This window comes from Tachysurus fulvidraco, chromosome 25 (assembly GCF_022655615.1).
Source record: "Tachysurus fulvidraco isolate hzauxx_2018 chromosome 25, HZAU_PFXX_2.0, whole genome shotgun sequence".
Lineage (NCBI taxonomy): Eukaryota > Metazoa > Chordata > Actinopteri > Siluriformes > Bagridae > Tachysurus > Tachysurus fulvidraco.
Genome location: NC_062542.1, coordinates 2,956,869 through 2,974,546, shown reverse-complemented (window position 1 = coordinate 2,974,546; position 17,678 = coordinate 2,956,869). Strand labels below are relative to the sequence as shown.

The 17,678-nt window shown below is 41.7% G+C and overlaps 2 protein-coding genes across 7 annotated transcripts in view; one reads left to right on the top strand and one right to left on the bottom strand.

The window, feature by feature from the left end:
- Nucleotides 1–751: 751 nt before the first annotated feature.
- On the top strand, nt 752–9,800 carry notchl (notch receptor, like). 2 transcript variants are annotated; one of them, XM_027157875.2, is made up of 11 exons: nt 752–988; nt 3,252–3,396; nt 3,630–3,971; nt 5,328–5,542; nt 5,768–6,089; nt 6,399–6,538; nt 6,633–6,691; nt 6,964–7,093; nt 8,191–8,288; nt 8,375–8,709; nt 9,173–9,800. In XM_027157875.2, exons 1-11 carry the CDS (start codon nt 931–933, stop codon nt 9,663–9,665), a joined length of 2,337 nt encoding a protein of 778 aa, XP_027013676.1. In that variant the 5' UTR covers nt 752–930; the 3' UTR covers nt 9,666–9,800. The 2 variants fall into 2 exon arrangements, with proteins under 2 accessions (XP_027013676.1, XP_027013675.1); XM_027157874.2 differs by having other exon boundaries at nt 5,328–5,566.
- A 2,069-nt stretch (nt 9,801–11,869) lies between these two features.
- The window catches only part of pbx2 (pre-B-cell leukemia homeobox 2), a 9,457-nt gene continuing 3,648 nt past the window's right edge, over nt 11,870–17,678 (bottom strand). The window contains exons 4-9 of one of the 5 annotated variants that reach the window (XM_027157786.2): nt 16,716–16,906; nt 16,385–16,520; nt 15,744–15,885; nt 14,887–14,981; nt 14,652–14,696; nt 11,870–12,635 (exon numbers count right to left, since the gene is read on the bottom strand). In XM_027157786.2, the coding sequence (XP_027013587.1) occupies nt 12,561–12,635; nt 14,652–14,696; nt 14,887–14,981; nt 15,744–15,885; nt 16,385–16,520; nt 16,716–16,906 (684 nt within the window). In that variant the 3' untranslated portion in view covers nt 11,870–12,560. The remainder of the gene's footprint in view (nt 12,636–14,651; nt 14,697–14,886; nt 14,982–15,743; nt 15,886–16,384; nt 16,521–16,715; nt 16,907–17,678) is intronic. The other 4 variants (XM_027157787.2, XM_027157788.2, XM_027157789.2 and 1 more) reach the window with 4 other exon arrangements.

Sequence of the window (17,678 nt, the reverse complement as noted above, 5' to 3'; positions counted from 1 at the left end):
AAAAGAGCAGACGTACAGTACAGGTGTTCCTAATATAGTTGACAATATGTGTATGTAGCGTTTGCTAAATTTGTTTTATCCAGAATTATAGGGGATGTGGTAGCCTAGTGGATAAGGTGTTGGGCTACCAATTGGAAGGTTGTGAGTTCAATTCCTGCTGCCAATGCTGGGCCCCTGAGCAAGGCCCTTAACCCTCAATTGCTCAGTTGTATAAAAATGAGATAAAATGTAAGTCGCTCTGGATAAAGGGTGTTTGCTAAATGATAGTGAAAGTCAGTTTTAAATAAGAATGTTACATGGTAGTTTTACTCAAAAAATATCTAGATAATCTGAGAAATTATATAATTTTTTTTTTTTTTTTTTACAGAGTCTTATAGAATGCGGAAAGGTTTATGGCGGATAAACCGAGAAGTGTTGAATTGTAATTCTCCATTCTCTCATATTCTGTGTTGCAGTGTTTTCCCCCTTTTTAGAGCTAAAAATTGTTGATAGATCTGACCTTTTTATTCAAGTTCATATATGTATTTTATATAACAATGTTTCATGTGTGGATGTGTGGATAACGACTTCCTGAAATACAAATCTTTTATATGAAGTCAGATTCAGGTCTGCAGCCTAGCCACAATACACGCACATACACACTCACACTCCATTCTTTTTCACACAGTGGCAGGAAATGGTCCAGATATCTGCAGAAAAAAGAATAAGAGGATAAATCAAGGAGGCGTGGACATAACCGTTCACACGCCTCAGAGTATTTTTGCATCGGGTCTGAGAGGGGAGGCACAAAGATTCAAAAAGATACACATTCTTGTCATTGGAGGAAAAGTTCTGCAGGGAGAAAAAGAGCAATTGTCCTTTCTGAGAACTGGTGTGTGGTAAAATTGTAAAGAAAAACGAGAAGAACTAAATCGGGACTGAACGTTTACAATGGTCCTGGTGGAGGGTCTGATCTTCTTCTTATGGCCCCTAAGCTGTTTATCTCATGGTGAGTCCAGATCAACTTGTAGAGATGGATGGATGGATGGATGGATGGATGGATGGATGGATGGATGGATGGATGGATGGATGGATGGACTGATGGATGGATGGATTGATAGATGGATGGCCAAAAAGGCAGCTGAATAGATGTCAGGTGGATAGATAGAATGATGGATAGAATGACTAAGGCAGAAGGATAGATGCATGGATGAAATGATGAAGAGAAGATAAAGACTGAAGCATGAATGGATAAAGAGAGATAAATGTACAGATCCTCTTCTGGATGGAGGTATATAAATTCTACAGACATATAGGTATATAAGTATACTGTAGTATATACTTGGTTGAATGGATGAAATAAACCAGGAATGTATAGATCAGATGATGGAATGTCTGATAGGTGGACAGACGAATGAATCAGCGCTTCTGAGCAAATTCTACACTTTAACGAACTTTAATTATTAACAACCGAACCTAAGTTTTGTTCAGGGAGAAATCACTCGATGAATTTTCATATGTATATCTATCTATTTGATTTGAATTTCTAGCTAATCACTCATTTATAAAATACAAAGTGTGCATTAAAAATGATTCGATTTGACACCCTTAGTACATTGCCTTGACAAATAAGAATATTTTGTAGCATTGTTTAAAACGCATCGTTAAACCGAGTTCTTGGCACTGATGTTTTATTAGATTTATGCCAAAAAATATTTATATTTATATGAAAAAAATAGATTCTTTTTATTTGTAATGTACAGTAGAATTGTGCTGTTTGAACTGTAAAACTGTAAAAGACTTGTGCCTTCATTGTCCTCCACACCTGTTAGCCTATTGTTCCTTTCCATTACGTTCATCATCACCATGGTGTTGCCCTTCAACCCTGACCCACACACACTCCACTCCATTTCCTGTTGCTGTACACCTCTTCTGGTTCGCCTTTCCTGTTTGTGTCCGAGCCCGAATTTCCTGTTTCCCTTCAGTCTCGGTCCAAGGTCACGCCTTTCAGGCCTTTGTGGTGTTTGACCCTCTTTTTTGAGCTACAGATTTTTACTTAGTTCCTTTCATCTGTTTCTGTTTTTACTGTTGGAACAAAGGCAGAAAACTCAGCAGCTAATATAGTATACAATATACTCAGCATTTAGTGCACCGCCCTTTCTATTTGTACATTGACCTTTAAAAATAATGTTATTTAATTGATCATGTTGCAAAGATTTCTGCTGCTTTTGATAGATTAACCCTTGCATACTACAGTTGTCATAGCAGGTGTTGGGCTACTGATCGGAAGGTCATGGTTTCGAACCCCAGGTCCACCAAGCTACCACTGCTGGGCCCCTGAGCAAGGCCCTTAACCCTCAGTTGCTCAGTTGTAAGTCACTCTGGAAAAGGGCGTCTGTTAAATGCCATAAATGTAAATGTAAATGTAAATTATTATCATAGTAGTAGTATTAAGGTACAAGTAAGCACAGTAGCAGTAACAGGTGCGGTAATATTAGTAGCTGTATTAGCGGAAATAGTATCACGAATAGCAAGGTGGTGCTTGCATCACTAGTAATACATGTAGCAGTAGCAGGGGGAAATTGTGGCATAATGGTTAGAGAGTTTGACTCCTAACCCTAAGGTTTGGGTTGTGGGTTCGAGTGGGCAATACCACGACTGAGGAGCCCTTGAACAAGGTAACGAGCCCCCTAAACTGTTCCCCGGGCGGCCCACTGGTTAGAGAGTTTGACTCCTAACCTTAAGGTTTGGGTTGTGGGTTTGAGTGGGCAATACCACGACTGAGGAGCCCTTGAACAAGGTAACGAACCCCCCAAACTGCTTCCCGGGCAGCCCACTGCTTAGAGAGTTTGACTCCTAACCCTAAGGTTGTGGGTTGTGGGTTGTGGGTTCGAGTGGGCAATACCACGACTGAGGTGCCCTTGAACAAGGTAACGAACTCCCCCAAACTGCTCCCCGGGTGGCCCACTGCTCCGGGTGTTTGTTCACTGCTGTGTGCACTTTGGATGTGTTAAATGCAAAGAACAAATTCTGAGTATGGGTCACCGTACTTAGCTGTATGTCCATCACCTAGCAGATGCATCTGTACGTTAAAATAATTGTAATGGAAGAGCAGTACTACAAATAGTACTAATAACCACTATAGCATTAGGAGGAGGCGGAGGAAATGAAATTGTAATATTAGCTTTAGCATTATGTATAGTCACTGGGAGTATTCAAAGTCAGCTATATTTTTTCTTGGTTGATTTCCCTTTGGTTTGTTCTCTTTAAAGCATCACGAGGTGATCCATGGAGCAGCTGTCCAGCAGATAAAATGTGCAAAGACAAGTTTGCGAACGGCGCGTGTGATACGGAATGCTCTGGCTCCCAGTGCCTAAAAGATGGCTTTGACTGCTTTAGGCACAAAGAATCCTGCAAGTAATAATCTAATTGTGTCTGTACATCAATCATACCAATAATATTCTTGTTGTACATACTGTAGACCCATAAGTCTGGATGCAAAACCAAGAAATGTTATAAAATAAAATTAAAAACCAGAAATTACATGATGTAAGATTAAAACGTCTTGGAAACAGACTTTAAGACTCAACTATCCAGATACATACTGTAGGATTACTAAACTACGATTTGTGATGTCTCTTTTCTTACAGTTCCGGCTATACTAAGTATTGCCGTGACAACTTTGACAACACGCACTGCGACAAGGGCTGCAGTACTGCACCCTGTGGGTGGGATGGTGCAGACTGTATAAAAAACTATAAAAATCAGCGACCCAACTGGGCCAAAGGTACACTGATTCTGCATACAGCAATTCCCTTCCAGAAAGCAGTGTTGCAGAACAATTCTTTACTTTGGGCTATCAGCATTCTGCTCCAGACCAGCGTCAAACTGAGAGCTATGGTGCCACTTCAGCCTAGTACTGAGTTCTTCACTATGGATGCACAGCAGCTGATAGATCTGCTCCAGCAAGTACCTACCTACAAGAGCAACAGGTAACAGCATTCTTTTATTGCATCTAATGTTGATGAGTGTGGATGAATAAGTAGATAATGGTAGGTCTGTAGGTGTAGCTGTTAGGTTCTCGGGCTCTCAACTGGTCGACTGGGAATCGACCCTGCAAGAAAGTGCATTGTCCATTTGTTCTAGTAACTGTGGCTCAGCAATGAAAGCAATAAATCAGCAGAAATTTAATTTCATACATCATCACACGATTGCCTTGTTGGAGGTATGTGGTAGCTTAGTGGTTAAGGTGTCGGGGCTATCAATCGGAAGGTTGTGAGTTCAATCCCAGGTCCACCAAACTTCCACTGTTGGGCACCTGAGCAAGGCCCTTAACCCTCAAATGCTCAGTTGTATAAAAATGAGATAATGTATGTCGCTCCGGATGAGGGCGTCTGCCAAATACTGTAAATGTAAATGTAGGTACGATCCAAAGTTTGTGACCGATAAAATTCTAACCCTAACCCTAGTGTTTTGGTATGTTGAAAATGATTTTGATATAAGTTTCCTACCTCTTCTTTGCTTCTTTGAGACTTAATATTAAACTCCAATTAGTTTTAAAGCTTACCATTTAGTTTCAGTCGCCATTTGAACTTAACAGTGACATTTTTATTATGTCAGATGACTTTATACAAAGTAAGTTACAATCCAGCGTACACGATCCGATCCAAGCATTAAGGAATTGAAAGGTAAAGTCTGAATTATTAACGTCAACAGGCTTTAGATGGAAGGGTCTTGGTGAAAGTACCAGAAATCTCTCTTAAGGGTTTTGGGACCTGACATTATTTCTTTCTGTTGTCTTGATAATGTCAGCACATAGTATTTTAGCAATTAAGGTTTTAAGTCCTAAAAGTTAATTGCTAAAATGCTATGTGCTAACATCATCAAGACAGCAGAAAGAAATAATATCAGTTCAGTACTGCAAATTGCTAACAACATTAACAAGCAAATGATTCTGTCAAGGAGGTCACGGTGGCTTAGTGGTTAGCACGTTCGCCTCACACCTCCAGGGTTGGGGGTTCGATTCCCGCCTCCGCCTTGTGTGTGTGGAGTTTGCATGTTCTCCCCGTGCCCCGGGGGTTCCCTCCGGGTACTCCGGTTTCCTCCCCCGGCATGCATGGTAGGTTGATTGGCATCTCTGGAAAATTCTCTGTAGTGTGTGAGTGAATGAGAGTGTGTGTTTGCCCTGTGATGGGTTGACACTCCGTTCAGGGTGTATCCTGACTCGATGCCCGATAACGCCTGAGATAGGCACAGGCTCCCCGTGACCCGAGAAGTAGAAAATGAATGAATGAATGATTTTGTCAAATAGTAACTTCAATCCATTTGTCCGTGCTGCTTTAAAACAGGTCGTTATTGTTCCTACAAGTGGATAACAGGCCATGCTCCCAGGTACAATTCACTTGTTTTCCCTATGCATCGGAGGCAGCAGATTTCCTAAACGCTGTGCTGGAGTTGAACCGTGCCCCAACCTATATAAAGCCTGAGATCCAGGCACTCATCAGCATCCGGGGCATCAATAAGGAAATTGCAGTGATAGAACCTCCCGTCAAGGACCCTGATGGTATGTTCAGAGATACAAGATCACGTATGTTCTCATTTTTCTCTTTTTCATTTTCCACCTTTGTTTCATTTGCATTTTCAAAAATATTTTACAAAACAGCCGCATAAGAATGTTAAATGGTATAATGGCAAATGGTATAAACAGAACCATAAATATATAAATATATATATTTTATATTTTATAAATAAAATCTTTGACTCTTTCTCTTTCATGCTTAATATACAGGTTCTCCTCCATGGCTGTGGCCTGTGGTTGGCATCGCAGTGGGCATTGGGATAGCATTGGCCATAGTGGCAATGGTAGTGCTGGTATGGAGATGGAAAAGACGGCATAGGAGAGAACGAGGAGACAGTGTGCATCACAGATCTACAGCAACAGACAACGATGGTGAGAGTAAAGACTGGACACAGTGCTCCTCTGAGCAAAACAAAAGGAACGGAAGGATAGCAAGGGAGAAGGACAGAAATGGCATAAAAAAGAAGAAGAAAGGGAAGGACCTGGGAAAGAAGCGCAGGGAACCACTCGGAGAGGATGCCATTCGGATGAGGTGAGGCTAGTCTGTTCCTTTATCAGTCTCTTTGACTGGTACGATAAGTGAAATACTTTCTTTGTCCTTTTATTTCTCTTGATGTACATTTTGAAAGTGCAGCATAGAGCTTGTGCTAAAGGACATGTGATCATCTCCTTGAATACCGAGGACAAAAATAGCCTTTCCCTCATCCTTCCTGTTCCCATCCTTACACACTGCTCTAGTCATCTGTAACTATGATATATTTAGCCAACAAATCTCCTTTGATCTATCTGTCAAGCTGTGTGAGGAAACTGCTTATGTCCTCTGGACACATTATGACCGCAGGCCTCTCAAGAAGACCTTGGACATAGGCAGTGACACAGATGTGACCCAAAGCTCAATGGAGGACATCAGTAGGACAATTTGCGACCACAGATCTCCAGATCAGAAACATTTCAACATGAGTCACCAACAAGTGCCCATAAGTAAGATAGATACCTCATGTTTTATAATTGTTTCTAATGTAGGTACAAGTTTCATTGTTATAACATTCTCCTTTTGATCGTTTGCTATAATTAGGTCCACCAAGAAGGTGGGAAAGGAATTCCATTCCTACAAATCAGCGAATGCCAAGCAATGTGAGTATTCATAATGCACAAAATCTTACTGAGACATAGATGGGTTGTAAGGGGCAATAGATGCGTAAGCAGGACCAAGAATGGCGAATAAATTAGTTTTTCGAAAAACATCGGTATGTGATTTACATGTCACATTCTAACCAGACCATTTACAAGAACTTGTTCAATTCTAGCCTTTCGTTCATAGTGCATCGTTCATTTTGGAATAACATCAACAGGAAGTAATCACTACCCCAAACCTGGTATTGTCATTTTGATGTTTTTCACCACAGTCAGCCCCAGTGCAGTGGTGTGGACCTGATGGCTCGGTGGTTCTGATCCGAGCTGTGAGGAGCGGCCTCGATCGGGTTGTGATGGAGCTGCTTAGAGCTGGAGTTCCTGTCAACAACACCGACCACACCGGTAATCACCACTCTCCTTATTCACTCAGCTTCTATCAAGTGGCAGTAACAAAAGGATGAGTTGCATATCGATATCAAGTCCTCTTTCCTATCTAGCTCTTCATGCCAACCCTTAGTTCCATATATGCTAGATGGCCAAAAATATATCTGACGTTTATGTATTAGACGTGTTTGTTGAACATCCCTTCCTAAAACCATGGGAATTGGTATGGAGCTGGTTCCCCATTTTCTGCTATACAGCCTCTTTATAGCCTCCATTCACCTTTCTACTAGATTCTGGAATGTTGCTGTGTGGATTTGTGTTCATTCAGGCATAAGAGCATTAGTGAGGTTGTTCACAGATGTTGTACAAGAAGGACCGAAGTGCAGTCAGTGTTCAAATTAATCCAAAAAGTGTTCATTGGGGTTGAGGTCGGGTCTCTGTGCAGGCCATTGAAGATCTGCATGGTTGCTTTAGGTTTTAGCTTGACCAGTATAACGAATTTATTGAAGATCAGTGAATGACTGGGGTAAATGGTGCAAGTAAAATTCACTCTCCTGTTAATTTTTTTACCCTGTGAGCTTTGACCTTGAGAATGGTAATAACAGCTTGTAAAACTTGCTCAAATAGTATGAAGACTGTTTAACGATCATATGTAAACTGTCTGGATAGTTGCAGTGATTCCTGCCAGGAGGTTTTATAGGTCAACACAATAGTGGCTTAATCTGTAGATGGGGAGTAACATGCATTTCTCTGATCTCCCCATTTCCTCCACCTCTTCCTCTGTGCTTTCCTGCTGCATTGCAATTCTCAATCCTTCTCGGGCTGTCAGAACCCCTAATTCATGCTGATGAGTCTGAACAAAGTTAACTTGCTGTAGCGTATTTAGTGTGGATACTTTTATAACATCGCATTGCTCTGCTTTGTCTCACTAGATGCTTTTTGTTATTCATAATTACTTTTCCATTTTCTTCATTTGCACTACGGCCTTCTAACTTTGAGCATTTTCTCTTCTTACCTCTCTAATACCAATGCATGCTTCTGTCTGCTTCTTTGTGTATGATGGAGCCTCTTCTTTCCTTTATTTCCCTCCTCTCTAAATCCACTCTCTCTACCAGGGAGATCTGCCTTGCACTGGGCATGCTCAGTAAACCACCTCTCATTAGTACGGACACTGATACGTTATGGTGCTGCTGTGGACATGCAGGACCACAAGGTAAAATAATTGTTTTTAATATTCTCAGAGATATTTCAAGACTTTTATTTGGTTGCTGTTGAAATCCTGGATGTGTCCATCTTCAGGGTGAAACTGCTCTGTTTCTCTCGGCTCTCCATGGCTGCTACGATACTGCCAGATTTCTCCTCCTAAATGGTGCCAATCAGGAGCTGACAGACCGCAGGGGCCGTCGGCCAATGGATGTGGCCCGGGAGGGATTCCATCATCAGATCCTCGAGCTTCTATTGGCCCACCGAGTACATCACAGCCCGTTTCCTGTGGCCCCAGCTACCGAGGTGCTGTGGGATGATCGCGCTTACCTGTATTCCCCATGGATGGCATCACCTCCATGTCTGCCAGGAAGAAGCGCCTCTTTCTCTGGGACTGTAGGACCCAGAGAGATGTCTTCACCCCAGCCCAGGTAAACTTGCAAACTCATTTCTAACTCATTTCTGATCTGAACTGATTTGTAGTGGGTATTCCACCAACCTCATGTGATCATAAATCGGTTGCAAGTTTAAATGGTTAAAACCGCCTAAGGTTTCTTCGTATTGTCAGGAGATCATAGGTTTGCATTCCAATGATCCCATAGCTATGGTGTTTATCTGTGATCTATAAACTGAAAGCATGCCTTGGCTGGCTGTACATGTTTGGAAGGAAGAAAATGGTATAATTCATCCTCCTGGATTGGTAGCTGTTATGTGATGACCGATATAATAGAGTACAAATTGGCGAGTAACAAAACGTGAAACACAAAAACCGAAGAAAGGTGGTGTGTATTATATCTTCGTACTCAGTATTAAACCCTGATGCCCCTAGACTATACTAGAAATAGAGTCTTTGTTAAAACTCTAGAATTACAAAATCTTTTGTCTTCTCCACAGTGACTGGCAATATATGGCAACCCAAAGCCTGCAGCCAATGGCAACTCAATCCACAACTGCCCTAGTCAGCCCCAGGGTCCTCAGCCGGCCATCGCGCCCGATCAGCACACTTCAGGAAGTAACCTCTGAAGCTGAGGAAGAAGAAAGAGAATTAGCACAGCAAGGCTCCAGAGCAACAACACCCCACTTCCTGTGTCCTCAGCCGGCACCTCGGCAGCGCTCGTTCTCTTGCACGCAACCAGCTCTGCAGCGCCGCATCAGTGCCAACCAACCAGAGCAGGCCATCAACGTCCTGCCAGAGAAACTAGCTAATGAGCAAGTGGAAATAGTGGTTGTGCCCCACAACAAGGCAAGCTCCAGCCAATCAGATAGCAGAAGTGCCGGGACGGCATGTAACACAGACTCTGAGAGAGAGAGAAAGAAGAGTGTCAAAGAAGAACGTCAAAGTGAGATGGTCAAAACCGAGCCCATATCAATACAGACTGTTATGTGAGGTTCTGTATTATAAGAAGCTCCAAAAGTCTAATTCCGCTACCAAGCACTTTTTTTTTTCAAACTTTATTTTAGCAGTCTGTCAAATCGATGTATTCAATTGTCTTACTTTTAATAAACAGTTTATTATTATTTATATATTTTTTTTTGGTAAGTCATTTTATATTCATGCTGCCTTCCATGTTTGATGTCTAGGATTCTCCAGATATTTTACTATCAAGTAATTCGTATTAGAAAGTTTTATCGGTGACATTTGTGTTTTAATGTTACACACAATTTGGATAATTTAACAGCATATTTTCTACTTTTATTAAAATTACATTTATAATGGGCTCCAGGATGTTTCGAGTTCATCGATCCTCCGTTAATGAAATGAACCACTTCCTAAACACGTGCAAAACCCACGTACATGACAATTTTAGTAACAATTATAATACAAATTGTTGATAGAAGTCGATCATGTGATAAAAAAAGGATGTATAAGTTTATTTTTAGTGTTAGGAGTCTCATATTATAACAAACCGTATTAGGTTTTCATAACTAATGGAGAAACTATAGCTAAGAGATACTTCTGGTAGTGGACTCAGGCTTTTGTAGCCAGCTGTATAAATTATTATATACAAATATCACACGCTAATATTTTAACCTGAATTTTTACATTTGTAAAATAAACTAGACCACTTTCTAATAAAATGTGATTGTCTCATGAACTCATAAAAGTGTGGAATTTGTAGCCTGGATACTTCATCAGTCAAAGAGATGATAATATAAAGATAAATGAAAGTTGTCTTCTGTAACAATGACCGACTCTGAATAGAAGATGTTTATTTGCTTATTACGATTCTTTGAAATTGTGAAATGACGAAAAGGTAATAGTTGTTGGAGACGCTTACGGTCGGGTCTTCATCAGCGATCGTTTGAAGACTTTGGCGGGAAGGAATTAGTGTCAGGTCTGCGCTGAACATGGAATCTGTTCTGACCTGTTAGTTCACTACAATTCTACTCGACTGCAAACTGTTATAGAAAAGACATTATATATACATTCACATTATTTCCTTTCCAGTGTCACTCAACACTTAAGGATCACTCCTGAATCTGATTCTTCTTAAGGTTTCTTCCTCATATTATATTTTACATCAAATTTACGGCATTTAGCAGACACCCGTATCCAGAGTGACTTACAACTGAGCAATTGAGGGTTAAGGGCCTTGCTCAGGGACCCAGCAGTGGCAGCTTGGTCCTGGGGTACGAACCCATGACCTTCCGATCAGTAGTCCAACACCTTAACCACTAAGCTACCACATCCCACACTATATCATCTCAGGGAGTTTTTCCTCTCCGCCGTCACCTCCGTCTCACTCGTTAAGGATAGATATTAAGAGATGTAAACTTCAATTCAATTCAAGTTTATTTGTATAGCGCTTTTTACAATAGACATTGTCTCAAAGCAGCTTTACAGAACATAAACATAGAGCAGAAGGTAAACAAAATTAATGATAAAGGAAATAACGAATAATAAAAGAAATAAGAATTTACAGAATAAAAATTCTAGGTTATTATTAGATATATATAGTTCACAATGTGTATGTATTTATCCCCCTATGAGCAAGTCTGAGGTGACTCAGGCAGCAGTGGCAAGGAAAAACTGCCTCAAATCGGTAAAGGAAGAAACCTTGAGAGGAACCGGACTCAAGGGAGACCTCATCCTCATATGGGTGACACTGGGGGTGTGATTGTAATATACAGTCAGATAAATGTTGTATTGGTGTAAGGATCATGGACTTCGGATCTCCTTAGTATCACAGAGTCTAACTGGAGATGTCTCAGGATTCTTAGAGTCGGCCTCGGCTCAGTGGACGTCCAAAGGCTTCGTCCCGCAGAGGACAAACTTGCAGACACTGAAACTTTTATTCTGTTTCTATACTTCTGTAAATCTGCTTTGAGATAATGTGGCTTGATAAAAGCGCTAAACAAATGAATTGAATTTATAGAACCCGTGTAGAATGTTTTTTTTTCTTTTTCCATTTCTTATACGGATAAACGTTTTGCTGCTAGTTTGTTTGCGTATATCTACATATGGTCGTGTATATTGTTTATACAGAAATCTATTCAAGAGTAATGACATGATACTTTTGTCAATCTAGTTTAAACCCTGGCACCTGCCCTGTGTAAATGCACAGTGAAATGAGAGGCTGTGCGGTGGTGTGGCTGAATGTGTACACAGACAGTCTTTATTGTAAAAGAGGTAGAGAATACAGGTGTTTCACTGTACAGAGAAAGACAGCACTGTTGATATACGCATTCAGACCGTGAATAAAGACGGCAAACGCACTCCATTCGGAAAACAGGTACACACAGTAAAAAAGAGAAACACACACAAAAACACACACACACAAAAAAAAAAGAAAACAGAAGACAAAACGATCTTTGGATTATTCTCTATTGCCCCTTTAAGCCACGCCAATTCATCTCTATCAGAGCTTCAAAAAAAACAAAACAAAAAACAATATAGGTTTAGAATAGCAGTGATAACAGTAACAATAGTATTATAGTTATAAAGAAGAGCAGACTTAATGCAGCTAATAAAGTTTCCCCTACTTCTTCCCAGTCAGGAGCCCAGATATTGCAGTAACAAGTCGTGGAAGTAGTGATGGTGAAAAATCAAAACTATAAACTGAAAATGAAAAACCGAATGGCCGAGTACATGAGCCTAGATAAAAAGCCAGTTCCTCCGTCTCTCTCGTGCACACGCTTTCCAGATATTGACTTCTTTTTTACAAAGAAAAAAAAAGAACGGAACTAAAAACACTGCACTATGGCAGAAGAGTGACCATCGTTCTTAACATTTTCTCCTCCATCCTCGTCTCTCGGATGCGGCGGGGAAAGGCGTCGGACATCAGTCCGAATTGTCGGAGACCTCGCTTCCAGGTGGGGAGGGAGGCGTGTTCTGGTCCTGCCAGGTCCCGTTAGTCTACACACACACACACACACACACACACACACACACACACAATAACTTCACATGAATATGCAGAACACAATTTATACTGCAACTTAAATTACCATTACGAGAAACACAGATACAAAAGGATAAACGGTGCTTTCCTGTAATTCACTTATTATTGTCATCAAATGTCCAGAACGAGAACAAAGTATTCTTGCAAACTGCACAATTTCCATTCGTTAGAAACAGCACACAATTCAGCACCAAACAGGAAAACACTGCAATGTGTTTTTGTAAGATTGAGGCCTTAAGGCAAGACCCTACAAGGAGATTCAAGATTTTCAATCTTTTATTTATTTGTTTGTTTATTTGTTTATTTATTTATTATTTTAAGATTTTTGGCCAAATTGCATGTATAGTACATTATAGTCTCTATATATATTCACCATAGGAGCGAAAAGTGTCGAGTCAACAGAAACGCCTTCACGGCTTTGAAGAAGCCGCAAGCTCCGCCCACTCCGAGCGTCCTCTTATATAAAGCTTGTACGTGTCGGTTAAAGATGAGGTTACTAAGCATTGTCTGAGCATTGACCAGGTCTGGATTCAGTTTAATGCATACACTTTAAAAAAAAAAAAAAAAAAAGCCTCTGTTCTAGCATTAGACTAGATATTAAACATGAATATTTATTAAAAAGACACAAAGCTTTATTTGCATATGAATAAACGTAAACCTACTCGTGCGGCCTATCTGTCATATCAAAAAAAAAAAACTCCTGTAGCTTCTTGCCTCGAAACCACAATGGCACAAAAAAAAACACAGCTACAGCCACCAGGAGCACGAGCTGATAAAGTCGGATCGGTCTCATCGCTGTAATATTCTTAACAGAATAAATGTCCTTAAAATAAATAAGGAGGAAATATGATGTGGGTTATTTGGAATCGGCACATGCCTTTTTTTCTCTCCTTAATGAAAAGACACCACCATGCAAACCTTTACAGAGCAGATGAGACTGTGAGCATGAACAAACAATGTTCTGAAGGAAAGTGGGAAAGATGGCGGGTGAAAATCGTGGCTCACGAGTCGGAGACTAGTTTGATTCGGAGGATTTGGTAAAAACATCTTTTTATTTTAAAGGTGGGGTCTCCGTTGTTTGAAAGCCAATGTTAACATTTGAAATCACCAAAACAGGTCCCACCCCTGTTTTGATAGCTCCATCCCACACATACACCAGACAAGTATTATGGCGGAACCTGTTGGGGCAGCTGACTGAGGGTATATTTTTATCAATAATGAACTCAGTGAGTAACACTATATAGTAAGGATTGAGAACTGGTTCGAATTTATTTACCCCCTTTTTTTATTACCTTTAATATTTATTAATGTGTCATGTTGCAGGGGGGCACCACAGGTGGCTTAGTGGTTAGCACGTTCGCCTCATACCTCCAGGGTTGGGGGTTTGATTCCCACCTCCGCCTTGTGTGTGTGGAGTTTGCATGTTCTCCCCGTGCCTCGGGGGTTTCCTCCGGGTACTCCGGTTTCCTCCCCCGGTCCAAAGACATGCATGGTAGGTTGACTGGCATCTCTGGAAAGTGAGTGAATGAGAGTGTGTGTGTGCCCTGCGATGGGTTGGCACTCCGTCCAGAGTGTATCCTGCCTTAATGCCCGATGACGCCTGAGATAGGCACAGGCTCCGCGTGACCCGAGGTAGTTCGGATAAGCGGTAGAAAATGAATGAATGAGTGTCATGTTGCACGCATTCGATATTCAATACAAAAATCCTACCTTCGCTGTGATATGAACGACTAAGATTCTTATTCTAAAAAGAACCTGAGCTGAAATGAGACCAGTACCGTGACTTCACCAGGACCGTTTTAGTTGAATATAGAGATGTAAAGCTCTTATTCTGAACCCTTGTGTATAATGCCATCTTTCCCACTGTCGCTCAGGACGGCGCTGTGCTGTGCCTCTGTATTCTTTTGAGCATCACTGCGAGTTTTTAGGCTTGTCGGCATATAAGCATGCATGTGTAATGATCTCCTCACCCGGCTCTCTCTGGGACTATAGAGTCTGTCTGAATAGCGCGAGTCCTACCAGAGAGAGAGAGGATAAGGTAGTTTAGGTGAGTCCCACACACAAACCCACAACAAATCTTATACTGTATACACACAAAACAAATGAACACAATGACTGAACGTGCATGTGTCCGTGCCCCCCCGGGGGGCGGCAGCATGCAGCGTGGGGCATTTAAACAGGAGAAAGACGGTGAAAGGGTCTAACCTGAGCCCCCATGTGGTAGCCAGGCTGCTCTCCATTCACTGGAGGAACTCCAAGGAAGAGATCAGCTGACCCTGAGAGCGAGAAGGACCCTGAGCCTGAGAGAAACGTGCGTGTGTGTGTGTGTGTGTGTGTGTGGGACAAAAGGTTATCTGTGAAAAATACATGCTCATTTTCCCTTGTATTAACCCCCCTCCCCCTCACCAGCATTACCTTATATATACATGACAATCACTGCAATTGAATTCCTCTTTATTTATAACATCATAATTACATTCGACCCTTATTCTGAGCTCAGTGATGACTTACTTCATATTGAGTTACAGCTCGCATGGGCCAAGTAACATTAAAAGATCTGATTAAGTGTAGTGCCTTAGTTATAATTATTAATGTCTTAATAAATCTTTGAGGTTTGCTTCTTTAGTGTTGCACAAGAGGTTCAGTGACGTGGCCTCGTGTCAGAGAAAGATGTGAACGTGGGCCTTAACCGTAACCGCTGAGCCTGATGACAGCTGTTATTCACCCTTAAGTGTTTTACTGCTTTTACATTCTAGATTAAAAATAAACAAGAACTGTAAATAAAGTGCTTATAAACAGTCGCTCCCTGAAAATGGAAGAGCGACCGAGCGACATCTCCCGACCAATCAGAGTCCGGAATTCAATGATGTGTAAAGGATGATTTGTTCTTTTAATCTATGATCATCTGTGTCCTTGTTATCTACATGAGGTTCGTAGCTCTAGTGCAATGCTAAAGAAGCAAACACGTCTTGGCTTGATCTTTTGCTCAACACATAAATGTTTATGTGTAAATGATATATGAGATAAATCCCCAGCGTTTGAGCTTTGTGCTCTAAGCGTACCGGTGGAGTTGGGGGTTTGGGGCGATCCCTCTCTCTGCGTCGCCCCCATGGCCGTCTTCATGGCGTAAAGGTTGGCCTCTTCCTGGAACTTGCTGATGTTTTTCTTGTAGCGGATCCTCTTGTTGCCAAACCAGTTGGACACCTGTTACAACACGAAGCCAACGTGAAACCGAACCCCAGCAGAAAAAAATAAACAATCAATCAACCTGCTGACACGAGAGACGGAACGAGACGTCGCTCTGGTGTTATGTCTGTGGATCAAAAAAAAACAACCACAACAGAGGAATAACGATTCGACACAAAGTGGAAATGATCCACTTCTGTTTGAGGAGAAGGAAAAAGAAGAACGATGAGAACGGATAGATCGGGTCCTGTTCCGGTTTAAACACGTTATTCAGGGCTGAAACCAAATCCGTTAAAACGCGCACACACTTAACGACATTAACAGCCTCGTAAACGCTTTTGTTGTATTATTGCTCTTGGTTTGTTGTCCCGTCACCAAGAGAAGCCTTAGCCTTGTCGCACAGCTCTGTTTCATTGGGACGGTTACCATAGTTACAGGTTTGGCTTCTCCTTTCGCTCGTGCTATTTAGAATATCGTTTTTCAGAGATGTTGTGAGCTGGTTGTTGCATCGTGTTACCTGAGAGATGGTGATGCTGCACTGTTTGGCGAGCTCCTCTTTGGCCTCCTCACTGGGATAAGGGTTAGACAGGTGGGAGTAGAAGTACTCGTTCAGCACCTCCGTGGCCTGCTTGCTGAAGTTGCGCCTCTTGCGCCTGACAAAGACACGTCGCGGGTTCAACCGTCACGTGGCTAATTATGTAAATATTCTCCAGGAATATACCGGGCTCGATTCATCGGCTTATCATCAAGTCCAAATGAGAGCGCAAATATTTTTAAGTGCAAACATGGACACTGCAAACACACACACACACACACACGCGCGCGCGAGCGTACGCACGCATACGCACCTGGCGTCGAGGAAGCGGGAGCGGAGGATCATCACGGCCTCGCACGTGCTCTGTTTGAGCTGTGTCTGGATGGAGCTGAACTTGCGGTGGATGATGGCCACCATGCGCTCGATCTCGCGCGGGGACACGGGTCGCGTACGCGACTGTTCACGCAGCAGGTTCATGACGTGAGTCGTGAACTCGCTGCAGGCCTAAAACACAGTAAATGACACCATGTGAAGCAAAATCCTGTACGTATTACAATAAAAACTTAAATCAGACAAATTCTCTTATGGAATATTTTCTATTTTTTAAGTTCGGTTAACGTTTTTGGAGGAGAGGAACTGACTCGACTCACCGACAAGCCACGGCGTTTAACGTGACTATATACAAATAAAAATTGTTATTATTTTGCATAAGAGTCACAGAAGATATTTTAGCTCCTCTAAAGGATTAACTTGAAGATTTTTTTGCATTAAAAAACATTTACATAAAAAGGGAGTGAACGTGTAGTCGAGTAAAATCTGACAGATCAATTTCTGCTTTTCAAACAGAGATGACCGATGACTGCGTCTGATCTCGGATCGATACGGTCTCTTGCGTCGCGGCTATTAGATGAAAGTTAATCTTTTTCCCCGTGTGCGCGTTATTGACCGGAACGGTTGTCATGCTTGCTTCTTGATGCTCCTGCTCAAATCTTTTGATCTTGAGGCCGCCTCTGCACATCAGATCAAGCGATACGTCTTGAGCTCGAGTACAATTTGTGCATTAGCAGTTATGAGAAACATCATAGGACATACGCAGCCACATTCATCGAATCAAAATCCAGGAAGTAGAGACGCAAGCTGCGTTACGCTTGATTTATTGTCTTCTTTTATTTATACTGCTTACACTTAACATTCCTACTAAACCACCTTCTTTTTACTTGTATACCCGAAGGCACTTTTTTCTCCAATTTCTCTATTTGCTTGTACTGACCAAGAG

What these genes read in the sequence shown, in the direction of transcription:
- notchl (XM_027157874.2), top strand. Translation starts at nt 931, where the DNA reads ATGGTCCTGGTGGAGGGTCTGATCTTCTTCTTATGGCCCCTAAGCTGT. An exon ending in TCACCAACAAGTGCCCATAA is followed by an intron (nt 6,539 to 6,632) that starts GTAAGATAGATA and finishes TGCTATAATTAG; the next exon opens with GTCCACCAAGAAGGTGGGAA. An exon ending in ATCAGCGAATGCCAAGCAAT is followed by an intron (nt 6,692 to 6,963) that starts GTGAGTATTCAT and finishes TTTTCACCACAG; the next exon opens with TCAGCCCCAGTGCAGTGGTG.